The sequence below is a fragment of the Diplotaxodon limnothrissa genome, linkage group LG4 (assembly GCF_057381915.1).
Source record: "Diplotaxodon limnothrissa isolate DT_005_m linkage group LG4, D_limnothrissa_male_GT1.1, whole genome shotgun sequence".
NCBI classification, from domain to species: domain Eukaryota; kingdom Metazoa; phylum Chordata; class Actinopteri; order Cichliformes; family Cichlidae; genus Diplotaxodon; species Diplotaxodon limnothrissa.
The window spans coordinates 16,874,133-16,894,983 of record NC_140599.1 but is presented as its reverse complement, the minus strand read 5'-3'; the positions used below and the strand labels follow the sequence as shown (position 1 = coordinate 16,894,983).

Sequence of the window (20,851 nt, the reverse complement as noted above, 5' to 3'; positions counted from 1 at the left end):
ACTAAGATAAGAGATGTGAGGATGTATAGAGAGGCTGTAGGCAGTCTTATATACCTTGCATCAGGTACCCGTCCTGACCTGAGTTTTGTGGTAAGCAAGTTATCGCAACATTTCCATGAGCCTACAGAAGAACAGTGGGGAACTGTGAAACATGTGTTGAGATATCTCAAAGGGTCCAAAGATAAGAAGTTGTGTTTTAGAAGAAACACAGATGAAAATTTGGGTCTAGTGGCCTACAGTGATGCTGACTGGGCAGGTGACACTGCCGACAGACGCAGCACTACTGGTTACTGTGTACGTCTATGTAACAACAGTTCTTTAGTTTCATGGAAGACCAAGAAACAGCCCACTGTGGCGCTCTCTACCTGTGAAGCAGAGTATATGGCTCTGGCTTCCACAATGCAAGAGTGTATATATTTAGAACAGCTTTTGAAAGGTATAGATGACTACAGCTACACTCAAACAATAGTGTACGAGGACAACCAGGGAACAATTGCCCTGGCTAAAAACCCTGTGAGCCGACAGAGGTGCAAACATGTGGACATTAAATATCATTTTGTAAGGTCCATTGTAAATGAAGAGAAAATGTGTCTGTTATATTGCACCACTGAAGAAATGGTTGCAGATGTTATGACCAAACCTGTTTCTAAGCTAAAACTTGCTAAGTTTGCTAACGTTATGTTTGGTGCTTAAAAGAAAAAAGGAGAGAAAAAGAAAAAAGGAAGTGTGGTAGAGATTGTACAACTGTTTATCGTTTATTGTACAACTTTTCTTTGATTCCAGCAACCTGAGTACAAGAGGGGGTGTTAAGATATTCATTGTGTGTACTCATGTTGTACAGTGTTTAACTGCATTATGGTTACTGTGGTTTAACAGAGACAGTATTTTAGTTGCCACCACAAGGAGGCACTGTTTCATTGTAAGAGCACGGATGCTGCGTCATCATGCCCCTAAGAAAAAAAAAGTATACCACAACGAAAATGGCACCCATGAGAAAAGTTTTGCCGCGTGTTAATGAGGAATAAAGTTCCCAAAATATTAAGGACATTTTTGCCTCCGTCGTCATTTTCCTTCGAGTTGATCGCTGTCGATGCTGCAATACTCAACAAAGCTGGAGGAGACAGGGAGGATAGGAAGGTGAGGACTGAGCAGAGCAGCAAAAGAGAGCCGGGAAGAGCAGAGAAAAGCCGAATTGGCCACTGGTGAGCCATGAATATAAAGAGGGGATCAGCAAGAGAGAAAAAAATGTGAAATGGATGAAAATGAAACACAGATAGGGCATCAAGTGGAGTACAAAAAAAAAAAAAAAAAAAAAACCCAAACTAGGCAGAATAGAGAGAGGGAGAGAGACTTTCATTTAAATGCCCTAACCTTCTTGTTCGCCCATGTCTTTGCATTTTGAGTGGAGACCCTCCACCGAGAGAGCGACAGGGGGAATTGAATGAAGAAGAGAGCCAAACTGAGCTGAGCGTAAAATGGCCATGAAGTGTCAAGTGCTGGCCTCCTCTCCAGAGGGAAACCGGGGAGAGATAAGAAGGTCCCAGCATGTGTTTTGTATTTGACTTCACATCAGTGCTGGTGAGATGGCCAATTTTTTCCTATAAAATAAAGACGGCGCCTTAAACCCTAAACTGACAGAACAAAAGAAGTCAAGATCTTCTAATATCACAATCGTGAAATTGCGATCGCGCATACAAGATTTATGTTCACGCATTCACGTAAACGGCTTTTAAATTGGCACTGAAGAATCCAGCTTACATGGAGAGAGATGAGAAATTCTCTCTGGCCAAGCTTCATTTTAATTACATCACATTTGGTTCTTCCGGTGGACGCATTAGATAAACTTTAGTTTTTATCAGAAAACAGAGTTACACATGAGGTCTCATGGTGCTGCTGCTGTGCTGCCTCTGCCACATTAATTTTAAACAACTAACTGGCCTGTTGTTGTTTTTTTATACTGACTCAGGCCAAACACGTCGGCTTGTTGTATGCAGAAAACTTTTCATGCCCAAATAATTCTTATACACAAAGTCCAAGGTTGTTTTAGTCATACAGTTCTGCAGTTGAGGTTGAAGCTGTTCATTAGGTTAAAAAAAGACAGGGTTTAATTCTACTTTTACATTTAATTCTACATTACATTTGCATCTAATGTATTACCCCAAACCTATAAACTTAACTTCATTAAATCTGTATTATGACTTTTCCAAACAAGAAAAGCATTTTAACCTGCTCCCACTTCCACAAGTTTTACTATTCAATTTTAAATGCACTGAAAAATTAACAATACTCCATTATGACTCCTTTAGGGTTCTGTTATGCTTCAGTTAGTTATGAAAAACCTTAACTGAGAAGAATAGGTTTGAAAATATGGCTCAGACAGTTTGAGCACAGTGCTGTCACAAGTAGACGTTTTCACCATGACATGTTTTCTCTCAGTGGCCCATAGCAACTTATTTACAAAAAAACACAAATGTAAATTACACTTGAGTCCATGCATTACAAATTTGCTTTGTGAGTCTAATTTTGGTTCATGACTAAATCCCAGGTTTAGCTAATGTAAATGTTATTGTCAAAACCAATTTTGAGTCCAAAATGAGGACACACGCCTTCCTCTGTTAAGCATCTTTATCTCTCTGTTAAGATGATCCCACACTACTCTAATAATGTTGGGATCATTTTCATGGTGAAAAATGAAGTCATTCCCAATCAGACATTTTCTAGATTGTTTCAAAAATTTCCTTTGGTTCCTGGATCTTTTGTATATTTGTCAACATGCTAAATAAATTGTTTACCTAAATGTTTTCTGGTGGAACACCCTGGTTGTGCTTGGCTAGTCTCTAAGTAGCTGTGACGAGGTTGATTCGTTTTGGTGGTGTCATTTTGGCGTTAAAGCAACACACCAAAAGTAGGGCAGATTCATCCATCCCATCTGCACCTTAATCGCTATTAAACACTTGTATTGACGTGCACTAAATGATTGATATTTCCTCGCCATCTCATTATTGTAGTGTTCTTACTCGGTTTTGCTTCCCTTCTATGAATTTCTACCTCTCACCTCATTATACTTCACCCCTTTCTCTGCTGTCATTTTCTTTCATTAAAGCCCATTTTCATATCTCCCTGCTTAACGTTGCTTTTCAATTACAAATCTAGTGAGCAGTGCATTTTGACGGGATCAGCTCTCAGTGGGTGGCTAACTGATTTTCTATCTTTAGGTTGTTCAGTCTCAGGCAGTACTTAAATACTGCCTAATTATTGTGATTAATGCTTTTGATAATGACTGAATCATTTTCTTTTACACCATCTCAGGGATGACCATTTCCCCAAGATAGTGTGGCTTTTTGAGGACATTCACGTAATCTTTAACCAAGACCGTAATGGGAAAGTCAAAAAAGGCAACATTTAAATTGATCAATTTAAAAAAAAAAGTGATGACAAACTGCACTGTAAACTGGCTGTGGTTTTAATTCGAGAAAAGCAGGAATAATTTGAAAAAAATAAAGATTTGGTTTTATAAAAAAGAATGTGTACATTTAAGTTTTAATGCTAAGTGAAGCCAAACTATAGGTTAGCAGCAGCTAACCCTGTACACTTAATTTAATTGCTTGAATACTTGAATAAAAGTTCTCCAGATAAATAGTAGCATCACGTTGCACTTTGTCAACTTCCTACCAGTGCAAGTATTTGTCTGCACCCCTATGTAATTAGCTTTCTGTTCAGGATCACACAACTCTACCATAGTAGTAATACGATGGCACCTATCCAAGATGGCGGCCATCGTACGATGGCACCTATCCAAGATGGCGGCCGGTTTCGTGCGTGTGCGCATGCGCGTTCAGTAATACGATGGCACTAGTCCAAGATGGCGGCCAACCAAACCGGTTTGACCAGTTTCGTGTGTGTGTGCGCATGCGCGTTCAGGTGTTCTTACCCTCTGGGCGGGAACGACTCCTCCTAGTGGGATGTGCTAGGTTGTATGGGTATAAAAGCGATCCTTTCACATTCTAAGAGCATCACCGCCACGGTCTGAGGAGCACCGACACATCGCGCTAAGGATCCCCGACGCATCGACCTAGAGCACCGACACATTGCGCTAAGGATCCCCGACGCATCGACCTAGAGCACCGACACATTGCGCTAAGGATCCCCGACGCATCGACCTAGAGCACCGACACATTGCGCTAAGGATCCCCGACGCATCGACCTAGAGCACCGACACATTGCGCTAAGGATACCCGACGCATCGACCTATGGAGCTCGGAATGACACCCAGCCAGGACATCGCCCATGCCACAGGCACTCTAGGTATGTCTTCAGGAGTATGCAGTCGGGGTCCTCAACGTAAAAAGCAACGCTGTGGAAACGCCGCAGATGGAACTGTATTCAAGTTAGAATATCGAGGCGTCGAAGGGTATGTGTATGCCATTAAATATACCGAAGGGACAGTTGTGCTTAGTGTAGATTGTGGTGAGGGATTGTTTTGGGGGGAAGCCCAAGTCATGTCTACTAAAAACTGGAAGCTCTTCCGCACCGTAGTGTGTGCGGACCTGGACAATGTGGGTTTCCCAGAGCTGCTGTATGTTTCCCAGTGGAACAGTGCATCAGGCCCTGAGCTTTACAGGGTTGAGGCTGATCGTTTCAATCGCAACCCCGACGACTTTATTTTTCTCAGTGTATGTGATGACAGGGATAGTCTTATTGCTTCCAGAGGGCTTGAAAACTGGAGGTTAAATCCATACCCTCTAAACCTCGAAGAGCGCACAAGATGGTTTAAGGACTTGTTTTTTATACAGTGGTGCGACTGGAGAGGTTTGTCGCGTCTGTTTAGCCAGATTGATGACGCGATCAAGAGGGACAGACTCAACACTGCGTACGAGAGTATTAGAAAGCGCCTTGTTTTTGACGATCTGGCGAGTTGTCCGAAGACTGGTTTGCCTGGTACCCTGTGTAAACCTAAAATCATAAGACCTTCCGACAGCTAAACAATAAACTGGTAGGTTTAATGTGCGGGTGTGTGGGGTTGAGTGTGTATCTATGTGACAAATTAAGAGCTTGTGGTTTTCATTTTACAGAGAATGACACGCCCTCGTGGGACCTGTTGGAGTCACCATCAACAGAGCTGCTAATCCCGACCCTCCAGACTCCACCACCCTCACCACAATGCTCGCAGGACCCCCTCATATCAGACCTGTGGGATGAAACTGTAATCGACATCAAACTCGCAACTCTCCACCTGTTAATGTTGGCTTTGAATGAGTTTATACAAGAGACATGTTACGGATGCCAAACAGGCCACCCCAGTCAGGTGCAACACAGCTGCTTGCAGGAATTGTCTGAGTATTTCTTCGACACCTACTATGATGATGTGATGATAAGGCTCCAGACTGACCGATTCATCCCTGCCATCCGGCTGTTTGTACGCTCATCCACTGCAGATGGGTCTGGAACACAAATCCGCAGAGTTGCAGAACACATCATGTGTGAACTGAGATCAGAGCGATATATAGTATGCGCCATTAATGACAACATTGGGCACCTGCTAGATGCAAGTACTTGCGCCCGCCGTGTTAAACCAGCCATGCTCCGCATGATTGGAAACTACTGGGCTGGGTTACATCTGGTTTAATGTGGGGTGTCCAAGTATCCATTGTCTGTGATTGTGTCTTTGTGAAAATTAAATAAAAAGACTTGTTAACATCAACATCATAGTCATTTGTGGTTTGTAAATCATGGAAAGCACATTGCATAAAATATATCACGATCCAGCCCATCCTGCGGGGTTAGCCAGTTTAAATAAGCTACGTATAGCGGCAGGGGAGGCATCAGGTGTAACACCTCCACTATCTCAGGTCAAACATTATTTAGAACAAGACGACACCTACACACTCCATAAACCTGCGAGGATCCATTTCCCCAGAAATAGAGTATTGGTGACAGGGGTCGACAAACAGTTTCAAGCCGATCTGGTTGACATGTGTGAATATGTGACAGATAATGATAATGTGAGATATCTGCTAACATGTATAGATGTATTCTCAAAATACGCATGGGTTAGATGCCTAACAAACAAGACAGGGTCTGTTGTATCAGCTGCTTTTGAAGATATACTTAGTGAGGGTAGGATCCCTGTGAAACTACAAACAGATGAAGGCAAAGAGTTTTATAATGCAACCTTTAAACAGCTAATGAAGCGATATAATATCAAGCATTTCTCAACAGCTAGCGAGGTTAAATGCAGTATTGTCGAGAGATTCAATCGTAGCTTCAAGGGTAGAATGTGGAAGTACTTAACATCAGCCAACTCCCGGAGATATGTAGATATCATACCAGATCTCACACAAGCATATAACAATGCTTATCACAGATCTATCCAAATGGCTCCGGCAGAGGTGAATAAGGATAATGAGAAGTCGGTCTTCAACGCGCTGTACAAAACGAGGCCTCAGAGGGAACTGCGCTTTAAATTTAATATCGGTGACACTGTACGAATATCAAAACTGAGAGGAAAGTTTCGAAAAGGATACGAGCAGACCTACACCGATGAGATTTTCACAGTCAAGGAACGTATAGGGAGACAGCCCCCAGTGTACAGACTAGTGGATCTAGCAGGAGAGGTATTGAAAGGGTCATTTTATGAGCCTGAGATACAACGTGTGGTTGTTGATGAAAACAAAACATTTAAAATTGAAAACATATTGGCTAGAAAAAAAGTGGGTCGGAAAAAGCAGGTGCTAGTGAAATGGCTAGGATGGCCCAACAGCTTTAATTCGTGGATTCCAGAAAAAGACATCGTTGAGGCGTAATTAACTCAGATGACGCAGCTCTACACACATTCATTCAACACTGAGCATAGACTGAGAAAGCATGAATAAAAAGAACAACAATGCAGGCTTCTATGTAAGCCTCTTCTCGAATGCTTCATCACATGTTTACCCAGGTAATAAGATATCTAATTTTAGAACAAAGCTAGCAAAACCTATTGTTTTGGATCAGCCATATGAGGTCGCTGTTATAGAGATACAGTACCCACGCATATGGCGGACTTTTCCACAATCAGATTCGGAAGTGGAAATTCATGACCCCGTCAAAGACGGAACCATAGCCATAACCATGATCGAACTGTCTGTGGGCCATTATGCATCTGTGGAACAGATAATAAAAGAATTTAATTTTAAATGTCAACAGCACCAAACCACTGGAGACATTAAAATGCAGTACAACGCCGTTAGTAACCATGCCTGTGTTATGGGGCCTAGGGGGACTATTCTCACATTTAGAGGGAGACTGGCGGAAATCCTAGGATTCAAAACAGGAGAACCGTTTGCACTTCATTATAAAAACACATATGCCCCGCACCCCGCAGACATATACGGGGGAAAATATAACATCTTTATTTATGCAGATATCGTTGATTACCAGCTTGTGGGTGACGCCCACGCGAGGCTATTAAGAGCTATAAATATTACAGACGATGACCGCCGGTTGCCTATTCTACAATTTGACAGCCCACACTACACACCTGTGTCAAAGACATTAATCGACGACATAGAAATTGATTTGAAAGACGATCGAAATCAACACATACCCTTTTTATACGGCAAAGTGTTTGTCAAGTTACACTTCCGACCGATAACACAGCATTTTTGAAAAAAAAAAGGATGGCCGTCTACAACTCTGATGACTCAAAATATGTAAAATACTACTTATCACAGGCTGGTGGAGAGCTCGGAGGGTATGTTGGGACCAGTACACAATATGGGACAGGTCTGGGTGGGTTGTTCCGTAGCTTGTTTAGATTTGCAGTACCGCTGTTTAAAAAAGGAGTCAGCATAGTCAAACCACACCTAAAAACAGCCGCATCGGGCATAGTGTCTGATGTCATAACCAACATAACCAGACCCTCAACCACTAAGCAGGACGGTAACGGCTTGTATGTGTATACGCCCAAACCATCTAAGACCCCACCCCCAGGGCAGCCGTTGTCTAAAAAGCGTAAAACCACAAAACCTAGCAGGAGAGCCACCAAACGGACACCGTCACGCAGAGTGAAGAGACCCAGAACCACTCGTTCAAAAACTGCAGCGCTTGACATATTCTAAATGGCACTGTTACACAGTCATTCTGGAGAATGTGTAAAAACAGAGCTCGATCTTTTTACTGTCCCATACACACAGACTAGCATTGAGAAAAGTACATTTATTGAAATCCCACCTGTATCTGCAATCACTGATGGAGGGCCGATCGAGTTTTACATCTCATCGTCGGGTGAAGATTACCTGGATCTAAATGACTCATATATCTACACACGGGTGAGAATCACAAACGCTGATGGCTCAAACCTGGCTAGGGACGCTAATGTAGGATTTATTAATTATCCTGGATGCAGCATATTTAGTCAAGTCGATATTAATTTGGGAGACCGGCTCATTAGTCAATCATCCAATACATATCCATACAGAGGTGTGATAGAATGTCTTATCAATTATAATAAGGACACTTTAGACACACAGTTCAGCACCGGGTTATTCTGTAAGGATACAGCATCACACATGAATGACACATCTATAGAAGGAGAGAACCAGGGTCTGATGACCAGAGGTGGCTACACAGCAAATAGTAGTATTGTTGAATTGATTGCACCAGTACATGCAGACCTGTTTTTTCAAGAAAAACTGTTACTTAATGGAATCGACCTGTCGCTGAAATTTGTGCGCTCTAAAGACGAATTTGCTCTCATGACAGCGGATGCCAATGCATACAGAGTTAAAATTGTCTCAGCCAGTCTCTTTGTCAAGAAAGTTAGTGTATCACCTAGCGTCAGACTTGCACACAGCAAGGCATTGCACCATGCAAACGCAAAATACACGGTAGACAGAGTATCTTTAAAGACCTTCTCCATACCTGCAGGGGCTAGAATATCAACAAATGACAATTTATTTATGGGTAGGATACCTAAATTTGTCATCATTGCATTCATAGACAATGAAGCATACACAGGCTCCTACCAGCGTAATCCATTTCATTTTGAAAACTGCGATATAGAATTTATGTCTTTATATGCTGATAGTCAGGCTTATCCTGCTAAACCATTCCAGCCAAATTTCCAGAGAAAACACTATATCAGAGAATTTTACCAGCTGATACAAACCACAGGAAGACATTTAAAGGACAGATCGTTGGCCATAACACGTGACGACTTTGGTAACGGCTACACTTTATTCTGTTTCAATCTGGAAGCTGACGAAGGACATTCAGGGAATGTGTCGTTAATTAAAACTGGGAACGTGAGATTGGAAACCCGTTTCAGAAATCCACTACCCCGTACAGTGAACCTCTTGTGTTATTCTGTATTTGATTCAGTCATTGAAATATCTAACATGAGACAGGTGCTCTTGGACTACTATTGAGACAAAAACGGTCATGAACACTATAGAACTATCAGCCGTGGTCGGCGGCATTATCAATAAAAACACACATTTCCTAGGCGTGTTAGCCTATGATCAACTAACCACTGAACGGCTTCAAAGACTCCCTGCTATGTGTATTGTAAACACACACCCTTCTACGATGCCAGGGGAACATTGGCTTGCTGTTTATATTTCGAGAGACAGACGCGGTTATTTTTTTGATAGTTTTGGTCACTCGTTAGACAGTTTTCCCCCAGCAATAAAGATGTTTCTTCTAAAAAACGGCTCCACTGTTTTATATTCAGGAAAACAAGTGCAGAACGACTTCTCCATCACATGCGGTCAACATTGTGTATTTTTTTTATATCATATACAAAATGGTGTATCTTATGCCCGCCTGCTTAACATGTATGGGTCTGATTTAATTTGTAATGATGCTATGGTGTGTCGATTTGTCAACAACATACAACCTGTTGCTGTATGCAGTGATTATGTGTGTGTGCAATGTGGATACTGATATGTACTAATGAGAATAATAATAAAAACAACATGAGAGCATGATTTAATCGAGTCAATGGTATTTATTATCAAATCTCGTATATATATATATAGATTCATAACATACTTTGTTTAAACATAAAAGAAATCAAACATTAACCAGTAATAAAAGACATAAAATATTTAACAGTAATAAAAGAAAATAAAACAAAACAATTTAGCAGCAATAAGTGAAAAAAAAACACAACAGTAGAAAAACACCAAACAGCAAATATTTTTAGCAGAAAAACAATTTCTGCAATAAGAAAAAAAAACCTGAATTCAAAAATCCAACCACTCTACAGGACCCCCCTTTAATTTGTTTTTTTTATTCTTTATTTTTTTTAGTGTACTATGTCGCAGCGGTCCACCGGGGGTGTTCTTTTTTGGTGTGTGTTTTAAAAAACCACGGTCTTCAGACAGTGTGTGATCGGTTTTATACAAGGCGACGGTCTTACGTATGCCTGTGTTAGATATGGCTGATAACGGTATGTTTAAATCTGAGAAAGCTTTTAAAAACTCTGTCCAACCGATAGGTCTCAAACCCTCAGAAGGTGTGTGTGTGGTTGTGACGGCTTTAATTAGATCATAAATGTGTGAACCAGGGATGGTTTGTTTATCAACAACAATTTCGCCTTTGTCATTGTAAGAGATCAAGTGTGGCGAACGGTTCACCGCTGATAGAATAAGTTCTGCATTCCTCCTACTCCTTTTAGGTATGTGTGTTAAAACATTCTCCGCAACAAGATCCCGCACCCCGGCATCACCATGAACAGGCAATGTGTCCGCCGACTGGGGTTGCACATCCCTGTTAAATTGTTCAGGTAATGATAAAGACAGTACATTCTTTTCACGGGCACCTTGTCTCACAAGGGTGAGGTATCTTTGGAGAATATCGCTGTATTTTTTAGCCTTCTCATACACATCTATGTCAGAATCTTGTAACACTTGTAACATCTCCTTGTCCAACTCGTTCTGAGACTGTTGTCTGATGGTGCCTGTCTGCTGCTGCTGCTGCTGTTGCTTTATTAAGTCCAACTGGTGTTGGGGTACCAAAAACATCTTTTGCACATGTTCCATTTTCACCTGTTTGCTATCAGACTGGTTATGAAAGGGATTGCAGCCCCTAATAACGGCAGTAAAAACCCTCCAGATTGGTTGATTGTCTTTCTCTTTTTCAAAGATTTTATTTTTTTGTCTGCAATCAGTCTGATTATTGTTTTTTTCTTTTTTAGCTGTTTGTACTGCTGATTGGTCAGTGGAATGTTACCATGCAATACATTAAAGGCTATCTCACACAATGCATTGATAAAATCTAAGTTTGAATTACTAATAATAACTCTGCGTAGAGTAGGAGGAGCCCTGTATATCATCTCCAACAGAGACAGATTCCTCCGCATGCGTGATGACATCCTCTCACCTCTTTGCTGATTTTTGTTTTGGAATGTAAACAACCGGACGGTCTGACAGTAAATTTGTTCTGAGTCTTAAATAGTCCGGGGTCTTAGCTTTATAGTCTATTAAAAGATACCCGTATGTTGTCGATGTGGCATCATTAAACGCTTCTATAAAATATTTAGTATTACCCGGAAACATTTGCCTGGCTAAAAGCATAACCTGATATTTATCTCTCGGATTTTTAAACAATATTAGGTAATTAGTGTTCAAGGAAATGGTTCTACTGGATTTTCCCTGAATAAACAAATTCTGAACTAGATATATACAACTCAAATTCCTATGATGCACATACTTTGTGAACACATTTTGTACTTCTAAATTGTTAGCTGCATCGTTCATCACATCGTCTATAATTAACAAATTGTTCTTTTCTGCAGGCAGAAGGGTGTCATCAGCAAGAGATTCGGGTATACCGTTAACAAAGTTTATGTTTCTTATCTTAAGAAGCTGGTCATATAGTGTCTGCCAGCATGAGTATATATACACAATGTTATCAATGCTGCATGATATAATCCTGGAAGAGTTTTCAATTATGTTTTTAACAAAAAAAGTCTTGCCACAGTTACTGGGACCGCTGACCACCATGCTGAACGGATGCTGCAACCGGGCGTCAAACCCCTGTTCTAATTTAAAATCCATAAGGAAGGGTTGTGAAGTCTGGGAGCACACGGCGCTTATTGTAAACAACTTTAACTTTTTTCACAATGGTTTCATTCTTCAAATGAAGCTTCTTTTTATCGCGTCTGATGCTATCAGACACGGCAACTAGGTGTGCGTCTGATGTCTGATTGGCTACAAACTTGCGGACTAAACCTTTCAAGGAGTCGTGGGTGACAACTTTCGAGTTTAATGCATTCAGTGTGACGCCTTTACATTTGACCTGGGTCTTGCCCAGCGATGTGTGATACGCATAACATTTTGGCCCACCGGAAACAAATTCCGCTATGTAATCCTCCACACCATCCTCTCCACAATCTAATTCACTTGTGAGATCCCCCAGAAACGGACCTAGAGGAGGCATCCACTCGCCAGGGCGTGCCGTGAAAATGACACTGTCCGTGTCACAATACAGCACGCGCTGCTGCAAGTTGTCTAGCAAATCATACAGCATGAGTCTGGCGTGTGCAGTGGTCATGGCCCCGACAAAGACATTAACGTCCTTCACACGGGAAGCTCTACCATCAGCGTGGCGCCACTGCACCATTGCGACGTCGTCAGAGATGAAACAAAACTGACGCACGTCGTACTGGTCGCTAAACATTAGCTGGCTAAATCTGGAAGGGTCTGTAATGAGCTCAGATGATGCCATGTTTGACCTCATGCTGAAACGACCCCATAACGAGTTTAACAACAGCTTGTTACAGTTACGAACAGCTTTATTTACACAAATCTTGGATGGGTCTAGCATTATTCCCTCCTTCTCATAATACTCGTCTATGTACTTCTGCTGTTCGTCAGGTGTGTTCACATGTTCAGGATACCCCGAGGCCTCCTGTTTGAGTTTTAGGAAGGCTTTCACATAGTCTTTAAACAATGTGTCGGTCTTATTGGGGAAATGCCACACCTCATCAACAGCAAGAACCCTGTATCCCTTCTCAACAGCTTTTTCAAGCTCAAATGAGACCCATGTGCCTTTCAACACCCGCTCACTGTCACTGTGCCCGCATGCAGTATGCTGGTTCTGGTCTTCAGCACACATGCTGCAGAGTGGAAACATCAGTTTTCCATGGCATCTGTAGGGTAGGACGGGGTGAAAAAGACCCTTAGGTGGGAGCACTGTGCATTTAACAAAGCCGAAATAATTTTCTAGCTTGTCAAAGTTGGTGTAAATGACTTGAGGGTGTCCTACAGGATAGTCTTTTTTAGACTGCACTGTGGGATAGAGACTGGTGAAGTCGTAGTAAAATATTTTTTCATCACAAGCAGTCTTGTGGTACAGCTTTAGAGCATTTGTGCGACCGCCAAAAAGGGCGTCTCGGGGATTCAGGCGTTCTGGCTTTCTGTACGTATGCATGAAAGCCACAACTGCAGGGTCTGTCTGCTTCAAGGCAGCCCATTCACACTCCCACATCACTATTACGCTCACACTGTGTTGTGATCTCAGTGCATCAACTTTGTCACAAAACATGCGATGCAGCAGTCCATAGGATGCTTTGCTGACAGGATTAACTTCACTCTCGGGGTAGCATTTAACACAACCGTGGTGAAAACATCCTGCAAATTCATAAGCTGTATTACTTGTGGGGTCAAAACCGTCCACAAAATACGGTCCAACCCTCTGTTCGCCTCCTCTGAGAGCATGTTTTACCACTTTGTTGGTGGTGTGGGACACATATTGAAGCCATTCAATAGAGACGTTAGAAAACGTCTTGTTCTGCTCAACGTATGCCCCTTCATACGTGAGAGCGAGCGCGTCTCTAGGCAGAAACAGCGTTTTATACACACCCATACTAAATGCAGCCAGGGTGGTATACATGAATGGATCAACTTGAGTACAACCCAGTAGCGTGTCACGATAAATGATGCATGCTTTACGCAGGACATCAACATCGTTAACACAGTAACGCCTGAGTTCAGCCTGAAAATCAAAGGGATTCTGTGAGGCAACCTGGTACCATTCCATGAATCGCACCTTATCGCTTTCAGACATGTGCTCATAGCCGTAGAAGGAGGGGTCTGGGTACGGGCCCACATAACGCTCATTATCCCTCGTATTAAACCTGTGTGGGAAATGGCCCTTCTGCAGGTCTTGAAAACCTAAAGCAGAGGGTATTTTGGCAAGGCCCATGGGCAAAAAGCTGAACGAATCAATCCACCGCTGGTCATAGTCCCTGTCATGCATTAAAATCACACGGCTGCCGCTCATTATGACACTAGGTGTTATGCTCTGTCTGACAAAGTACTCGAGGAGTATGTAGTTATCAAAGCCAGATGCATTATGTGCTATGAAAGTGTACCCACGAAACCTTGGGCGTCTGTAATGCTGCACAAACGCCTCCACACACTTTAATGTATTAAATGTGAACTTATTGCCCTTCAGATCAGACGCACACACAAAGTTAGCCTCGTGTTTACCGTTGTGGTACCGCGTCTCAAAATCATATAAAATGTATTTATCGTTAGGCTTCTGTTTTTCAACAGGCTGTATGAAACACTGATGGTCGGAGTCTCCTGCTAATTTAGGTTCGCGGCAGTGCTCGCATCTAGGCTGCGCACATTTGTGTGGCAATTTCTTGGATTCTCTATATGTGGTGCCACAGTGCATGCAATGTTTCATATTATCACAGGGGATCATGTTGTGTTTTAATTCAGGTAATTTGTGTTGTTGGTAACAGTGTTGTGATTTGCAGATGCGGTTACAGTCGCTGCATTTCACTGTGGGTCCCCTGTGATGTTGACAGAGTGTGTAACATGTGTTACATCTATGTTTACAGCTGTGCTGTAATGGTGTATTATATATACTGTAACAGAAATTACACACATAGGATCCCCCCAAAAAAGCGGTCGGGTTTAAAATCAGGTGGTAATGTTGATTATGGAGATACATCATCAACGTGTTAGGGTTTGGCTCTTCATGTGTGTAAAAACATTCCAGGCGTTTACGCCCTTCTGTGTGGTAATAGATTACAATCTTAATGTTGAAGTGCTTCTCAAATTTACCGACATCAGAGAATGATACTTGCTGTGTGTCGCATAGACCTACTTCAGCATGCATCTGTTTAGCTGTAGCAAGTTTTTCATGCTCAGAGGATGATGAGTTTAATGAATGTGCTATGCATAGGGAGAAGCACAAATTGTTGTTTGTGTTGTTTGGTGTGTATAAATGTCTGCCTTTCTTTGAGAGAATCTCATCATAAGGTATGTGCGCCAGTCTTAAGCGAGACCCGCCACTACTGTTCTGAGCTACCGTGACAATAAACTCTAATTCATCATCACCGATAGATTCATCATTACTCTGCATAACTTGTGCAATTTGATCGAGAAACAGCTCCGGATCATACCGATCATCAGCGTTTAAAACAGCCTGAACATCTGAAGCCAGCGAGGGGCCACGCAGGACCACGTTTAGAACACTGCCCTGTTGGGATCCCGCCACAGCTCTGTCTATCACATTGGCTAAGCACTCGCGCACTCGCGCCGGCACTTGTTCTGGATGATCGAGACTTATACCCCTAAAATCAAGGCGTTCACGCAATTCGCGAGCATTAAAATTAGGTATCTCTCTAATGTGTGACTGAGAGCGGCTGCCGGACCCAGACTGCACAACGGGCTCAATAACAACTGCAGTAGCTGCAGCAGAGGTGACCCGGCTAGATTGTGCATCAGACGCAAAATCACCAGCAGCACAAGCTATATGGTTAGCATCAGTAACAGCAACGGCCCGAGCAACACCAGCTGTACTATCACTATTATTAGCAACAATAGCCCCATCAGCAATAGCAGACGTAGGAACAGTCTGACAAGGATGTGTATTGGATGAGGCTGATGCAGGCACCCTATTAAGTCTAGCTATAATATCGTCTAATTTTTTATCTGTTTCTTCAGCCCACTGCATAAAAGTCTCTAAGTCAAAACATCTAACAGGAGTGGAGGTTCCGTTATTATGTTTAAATAATTTATTTGGAGGGTCCATGGTCTGGATTTTAAAAGTCAGGGACTTGAAATTTTGCTGCAGATGTTGTCTAATGTACTACACACTTTGTTTATGAGTTTGGTAAACTGTTGCCTTTGTACCTGTGCTTCTTGGTGGTATTGATTGAGTCTAGCTTCAATCAAACATAATTTATCAGCTATTGAAGCTATATGACTTTGTTCAGCAGGCTGAGCGTCTGGAAGCTTTATGTAAGCATCATACGCCGCTGATATTTGAGAGTCTGTTATGCCGTCTTCTTCGAAATCTATGTGTGAATCAACGCTATTTCTGACACATTCTGGGGTGGTGGGTATATGAACTAGATCAAAATCTGACATGCTGTACTCAAAAACATCAGAGAAATCGCGAGGTAGCCACTCACTCGGGGGTGTTGCAGGTTCGCTGATGAAGATCGGTTCTGACTCTCCACTGTTGCACAAAGCTCCAGGTTTTTGTTGTTCTGGGAGGTCGATACTGCTTAAACATTCCAAAAACGTCTGGAATCGTATGGTGTCCTGATCATTATGAGGAGGGGTGCTGTTCTGCAGTCTGTGAAGATAGATAGACATGTGTTAAAACATATTATACATGTACCCATTTCAAACTGAATAAGCGTGTCTCCCTCTCTATCTCTTTTTATCTAATTTATATATGCCTATGCTTACCTTGTAGTGTGCGTTATTCGGGATGGTCCTGCTTCTCCACACACCCGGTTCTCTGGCGTGGCTCTGTAGGTGTAAAACGGTCAGTTTAGAACATTTGTAATTGTTTAAACCCCTTTAAAAAAAAATACACAACTATACATCCCGTTGTATACACACCTGATGTAAGGTAGGGCTCTGTGGTAGCGGTGTCTGAATGTTTTCCTGCTCAGTTTGTTAACCCTGGAACAAACAAAAACGTTATTACATAATTTAAAACAATCGCTAGTTTAAAACATACATACGTTTAAAAATCCAGTAATGCTGTACACACCTTGTGCCTGTTAGAGAACTAGTTCCAGCTGTAAAAGCGCCCGTTTCTAAAGAAAAGGGTCCTGGGCCGTTCTCCCGAACTCCTAAAAATTAAGCTTTTGTTTTAGGAAAAAAGATAGTTTGAATATCCTATAATATGTTAACATAACACTTTTTAAAAATCCAATAATAGGTTTTGTTTTACTTACCGTTTACGATGTCCATGTTATAAAGAACGATGTTAGTGTTGATGATCGCAAAGAAAATGGTGTGCTCTGCAGCGAATCTTGAGGCGTAAATGGCTCAGGGTATCGGGCTCTGAGCGTGTTTTTTATATAGGGTGGGGGTTTCCAAAAAGAAAGGTATGTCTCCAATCAATTTAAATGAGGCCCTACAGGGCTTTTGTCTTCTCAAGGAATTACAAAGGAGCCGATACTTCAGACAATAGGCGGGGTCGCCACCCGACTGGTACCAACTGCCCCATTTACCTTGTCGAGGAATTACAAAAAGAGCCAATACTGGCCACTTTAAACAATAGGCTGGACCCTTGTTCGCATGGTACTCTCAACAACTAAGTGATACCCAGCGGTGGGCTTTTACAATCCTGAACAAATTCAAACAATTAGCCAGCTGTTGAAAAGTTGGAGCGGGTCTGGGCGACTGGTTTTAGAAGTATCACTGTAGCGTTTATTTTCTAAAGGGCTGAATGTTATTTGCGACTATCTGTTGTGTTAAAAACTACTCTGAAACCATGAAACCACTTACAGAAGAAATGGCCCGTTTGATCCGTTTTTAAATAAATAAAATGCTTGCATCGGTGCATGGGGTGACACCAGAATCACAAAATGAGTGTATTTAAAAGACGATTAGTTTGAAAAGAGCGATACTGGCTGCTTTGGGGGAAAAGGTGACATTGTGTGCAGCGTGTTTTAGAAGTATCACTGTAGCGTTTATTTTCTAAAGGGCTGAATGTTATTTGCGACTATCTGTTGTGTTAAAAACTACTCTGAAACCATGAAACCCCTTACAGAAGAAATGGCCCGTTTGATCCGTTTTTAAATAAAATAACCGCATCAACCCTGGAAAGAAACCCCAGTAGATGTGTAAAAACTAGTTAAATTAAAACTAGGGGTTTGATTAAATGAAACGCTTGTGAACATGCTGACATCACCCATTCAGAAGAAATTCCCATTTGTGCCGTTTATAAAATAAAATGCATGCCTCACCGCAAGCTGAGACATTGTCAGATTTAGAAAATTAGTGTGATTAAAACACTATTACCAACACTTTTGACTAGAGCACACCCTCTTTGTTAAGGCGCACTGTGAACCAAAACAGCTTCCACTCCGCCAAGAATGAAACAAGATGTCTCCAATCAATTTAAATGAGACCCTACAGGGCTTTTGTCTTCTCAAGGAATTACAAAGGAGCCGATACTTCAGACAATAGGCGGGGTCGCCACCCGACTGGTACCAACTGCCCCATTTACCTTGTCGAGGAATTACAAAAGAGCCAATACTGGCCACTTTAAACAATAGGTTGGGCCCTTGTTCGCATGGTACTCTCAACAACTAAGTGATACCCGCGGTGGGCTTTTACAATCCTGAACAAATTCAAACAATTAGCCAGCTGTTGAAAAGTTGGAGCGGGTCTGGGCGACTGGTTTTAGAAGTATCACTGTAGCGTTTATTTTCTAAAGGGCTGATGAAAAGAGCGATACTGGCTGCTTATAGCATTTATTTTCTAAAGGACTGAATGCTATTTGTAACATTTACTGTGTTAAAAACTAGCTGGCTGGCTTTGTCTCACTCTTAGTTCAACATTCCGAAATCCCGATTTTTAAATAAAATGATCGCATCAACCCTGGAAAGAAACCCCAGTAGATGTGTAAAAACTAGTTAAATTAAAACTAGGGGTTTGATTAAATGAAACGCTTGTGAACATGCTGACATCACCCATTCAGAAGAAATTCCCATTTGTGCCATTTATAAAATAAAATGCATGCCTCACTGCAAGCTGAGACATTGTCAGATTTAGAAAATTAGTGTGATTAAAACACTATTACCAACACTTTTGACTAGAGCACACCCTCTTTGTTAAGGCGCACTGTGAACCAAAACAGCTTCCACTCCGCCAAGAATGAAACAAGAAACAAAGAATTGCTTTTAAGAACACATGCATAACTGAATGTTGCGATACACCTAAGTGAAAAAATAGTTTAATTAAAAACCCTATGGTTTGATTAAATTAAAACCCCGTTAAAAACACATAAACTCATATAACCCCTCTGATACCCTGTGGTATTTCCACACCTGAACACGCATGCGCACACACACACGAAACTGGTCAAATCGGTTTGGCTGGCCGCCATCTTGGACTAGTGCCATCGAATTACTGAACGCGCATGCGCACACGCACGAAACCGGCCGCCATCTTGGATAGGTGCCATCGTACGATGGCCGCCATCTTGGATAGGTGCCATCGTATTACTACTTACCATGTATCTTTGATAATACAGAACAAAACATCACCATCTCTTCCTGCAGACAAAAGCTATATCATTCCGCTAATTGGCTAAAGCAGATAAAATGCTAATCCCAGTAAATCCACACTCTTGTTTTTTTCTTTTAGTCTCTTACAGAGTTAGGTGGCAGGAAGCTATAGCCTTCTAGAAAGATACTGAAGGTCAAACTGAGAGAGAGCAAGAGTAAGAGGAACAGAACAGAGAGGAGCTGAAGAAAGAGATAAATGATGAAGTATCACAGGGACTCAGGAAAGAAAAGAATTTGAAAGCACTATGCGAAATCAGAGGACAAAGAATTACTGTAGATAAAAGAAATAAAAAGAGAGGGTGAAAAGTCCAAAGAGGGCCGGAGCCTCACAGCTTCAGGGACAAAAATGTCATGTTTGAGCCTTAAAAACACTGAGGTGGAGCAAGGTCACTCGATGTTACTTACACTTGCAGTGTGAGTGAAGAGTTTCATCTCTCATTTTTTGTTCAGTTTTATCCTCAGGTGTTGAGAAGTTACAAACTTTATGTGGTTACCAATCAGCTAGTAGAACCATCAAATATTGCTTGAGCTTTTTTTGTGTGTGTTGTGGTGTGCTTCAGATTATGAGCTTTCCTTGATGCAACCTAACACTGACCATGAACACCACAGTCTGCTCTTCACCAGTCCAACAGTAGCTACAGCACTGCAGTAGCGAAACTTTACTACATTTCTGAAAACTAAACCCTTTAGCCTGCACTGTACTGCCCAGTACTTTCATGAAAACTCAGAATAACATAATTTTATCATAACTGAATTAATTTTTCAAGACATTTCACATATAAACTTAGCAAACACTTAGCAATATCATTGTAAACAAGTTAGCTTTAGATTTTGGGCTGTAGGATGTCATTATTTATTTCTCTTTTTTTCCATGGGATCAAATGGACCAACTCCAGGCATGCTAAAAAATAACTTTTTATGCATTAACCTGCCACTCGGATTTAATTGCTCAATAGCTGAAGCCAAAATGAACAATCTGAAATAGTTTTAACCCCTGCCTCTCTTCATTATAGACCTTGACGATGGTACAGTGCGCCATTACCCTTTTGTGAAGGAGTTTTCGTAACCATGGAAATGATTCTGTGATTATTCCCTTTAGTTTCCTTCTGTTTGCTTTCAGGCCTTTATTGCTATTATTGCTTAAGAATGATCCAGATTGTTAATCTGGCTACTCCTAAAGTTTACGCTATCTCTCTCTGATAATGGGGAACTTTGTTTCAAAAATTAATAATTGTAATTAATAAACAGTTCATTTATGCAGCACTTTTGTCAAACCACTTGAGTTAAAGCTTAAAGTCAGCACTTCAGTCA

At 41.6% G+C, this 20,851-nt stretch overlaps 2 protein-coding genes across 2 annotated transcripts; one reads left to right on the top strand and one right to left on the bottom strand.

The window, feature by feature from the left end:
- The first annotated feature begins 4,262 nt into the window (after nt 1–4,262).
- On the top strand, nt 4,263–5,509 carry LOC146633541 (uncharacterized). Its single transcript, XM_085351864.1, has one exon. The coding sequence runs from the start codon at nt 4,263–4,265 to the stop codon at nt 4,980–4,982; it is 720 nt and encodes a 239-aa protein (XP_085207990.1). The 3' UTR covers nt 4,983–5,509.
- Nucleotides 5,510–15,952: 10,443 nt separating this feature from the next.
- LOC146633540 (uncharacterized) lies at nt 15,953–17,213 on the bottom strand. Its single transcript, XM_085351863.1, has 5 exons — nt 17,198–17,213; nt 17,011–17,092; nt 16,857–16,919; nt 16,701–16,763; nt 15,953–16,584 (listed from the first exon to the last, which is right to left on the bottom strand). The coding sequence occupies exons 1-5, from the start codon at nt 17,211–17,213 to the stop codon at nt 16,053–16,055; spliced, it is 756 nt and encodes a 251-aa protein (XP_085207989.1). The 3' UTR covers nt 15,953–16,052.
- Between the last annotated feature and the right edge of the window lie 3,638 nt (nt 17,214–20,851).

Excerpts from the sequence above, each read along its gene's own strand:
- LOC146633541 (XM_085351864.1), top strand. The coding sequence starts at position 4,263 with ATGACACCCAGCCAGGACATCGCCCATGCCACAGGCACTCTAGGTATG.
- LOC146633540 (XM_085351863.1), bottom strand. Across the intron at positions 16,920-17,010 it reads AGTTCTCTAACAGGCACAAG|GGTTAACAAACTGAGCAGGA; the intron begins GTGTGTACAGCA and ends TGTTTGTTCCAG. Across the intron at positions 16,585-16,700 it reads CGAATAACGCACACTACAAG|ACTGCAGAACAGCACCCCTC; the intron begins GTAAGCATAGGC and ends CTATCTTCACAG.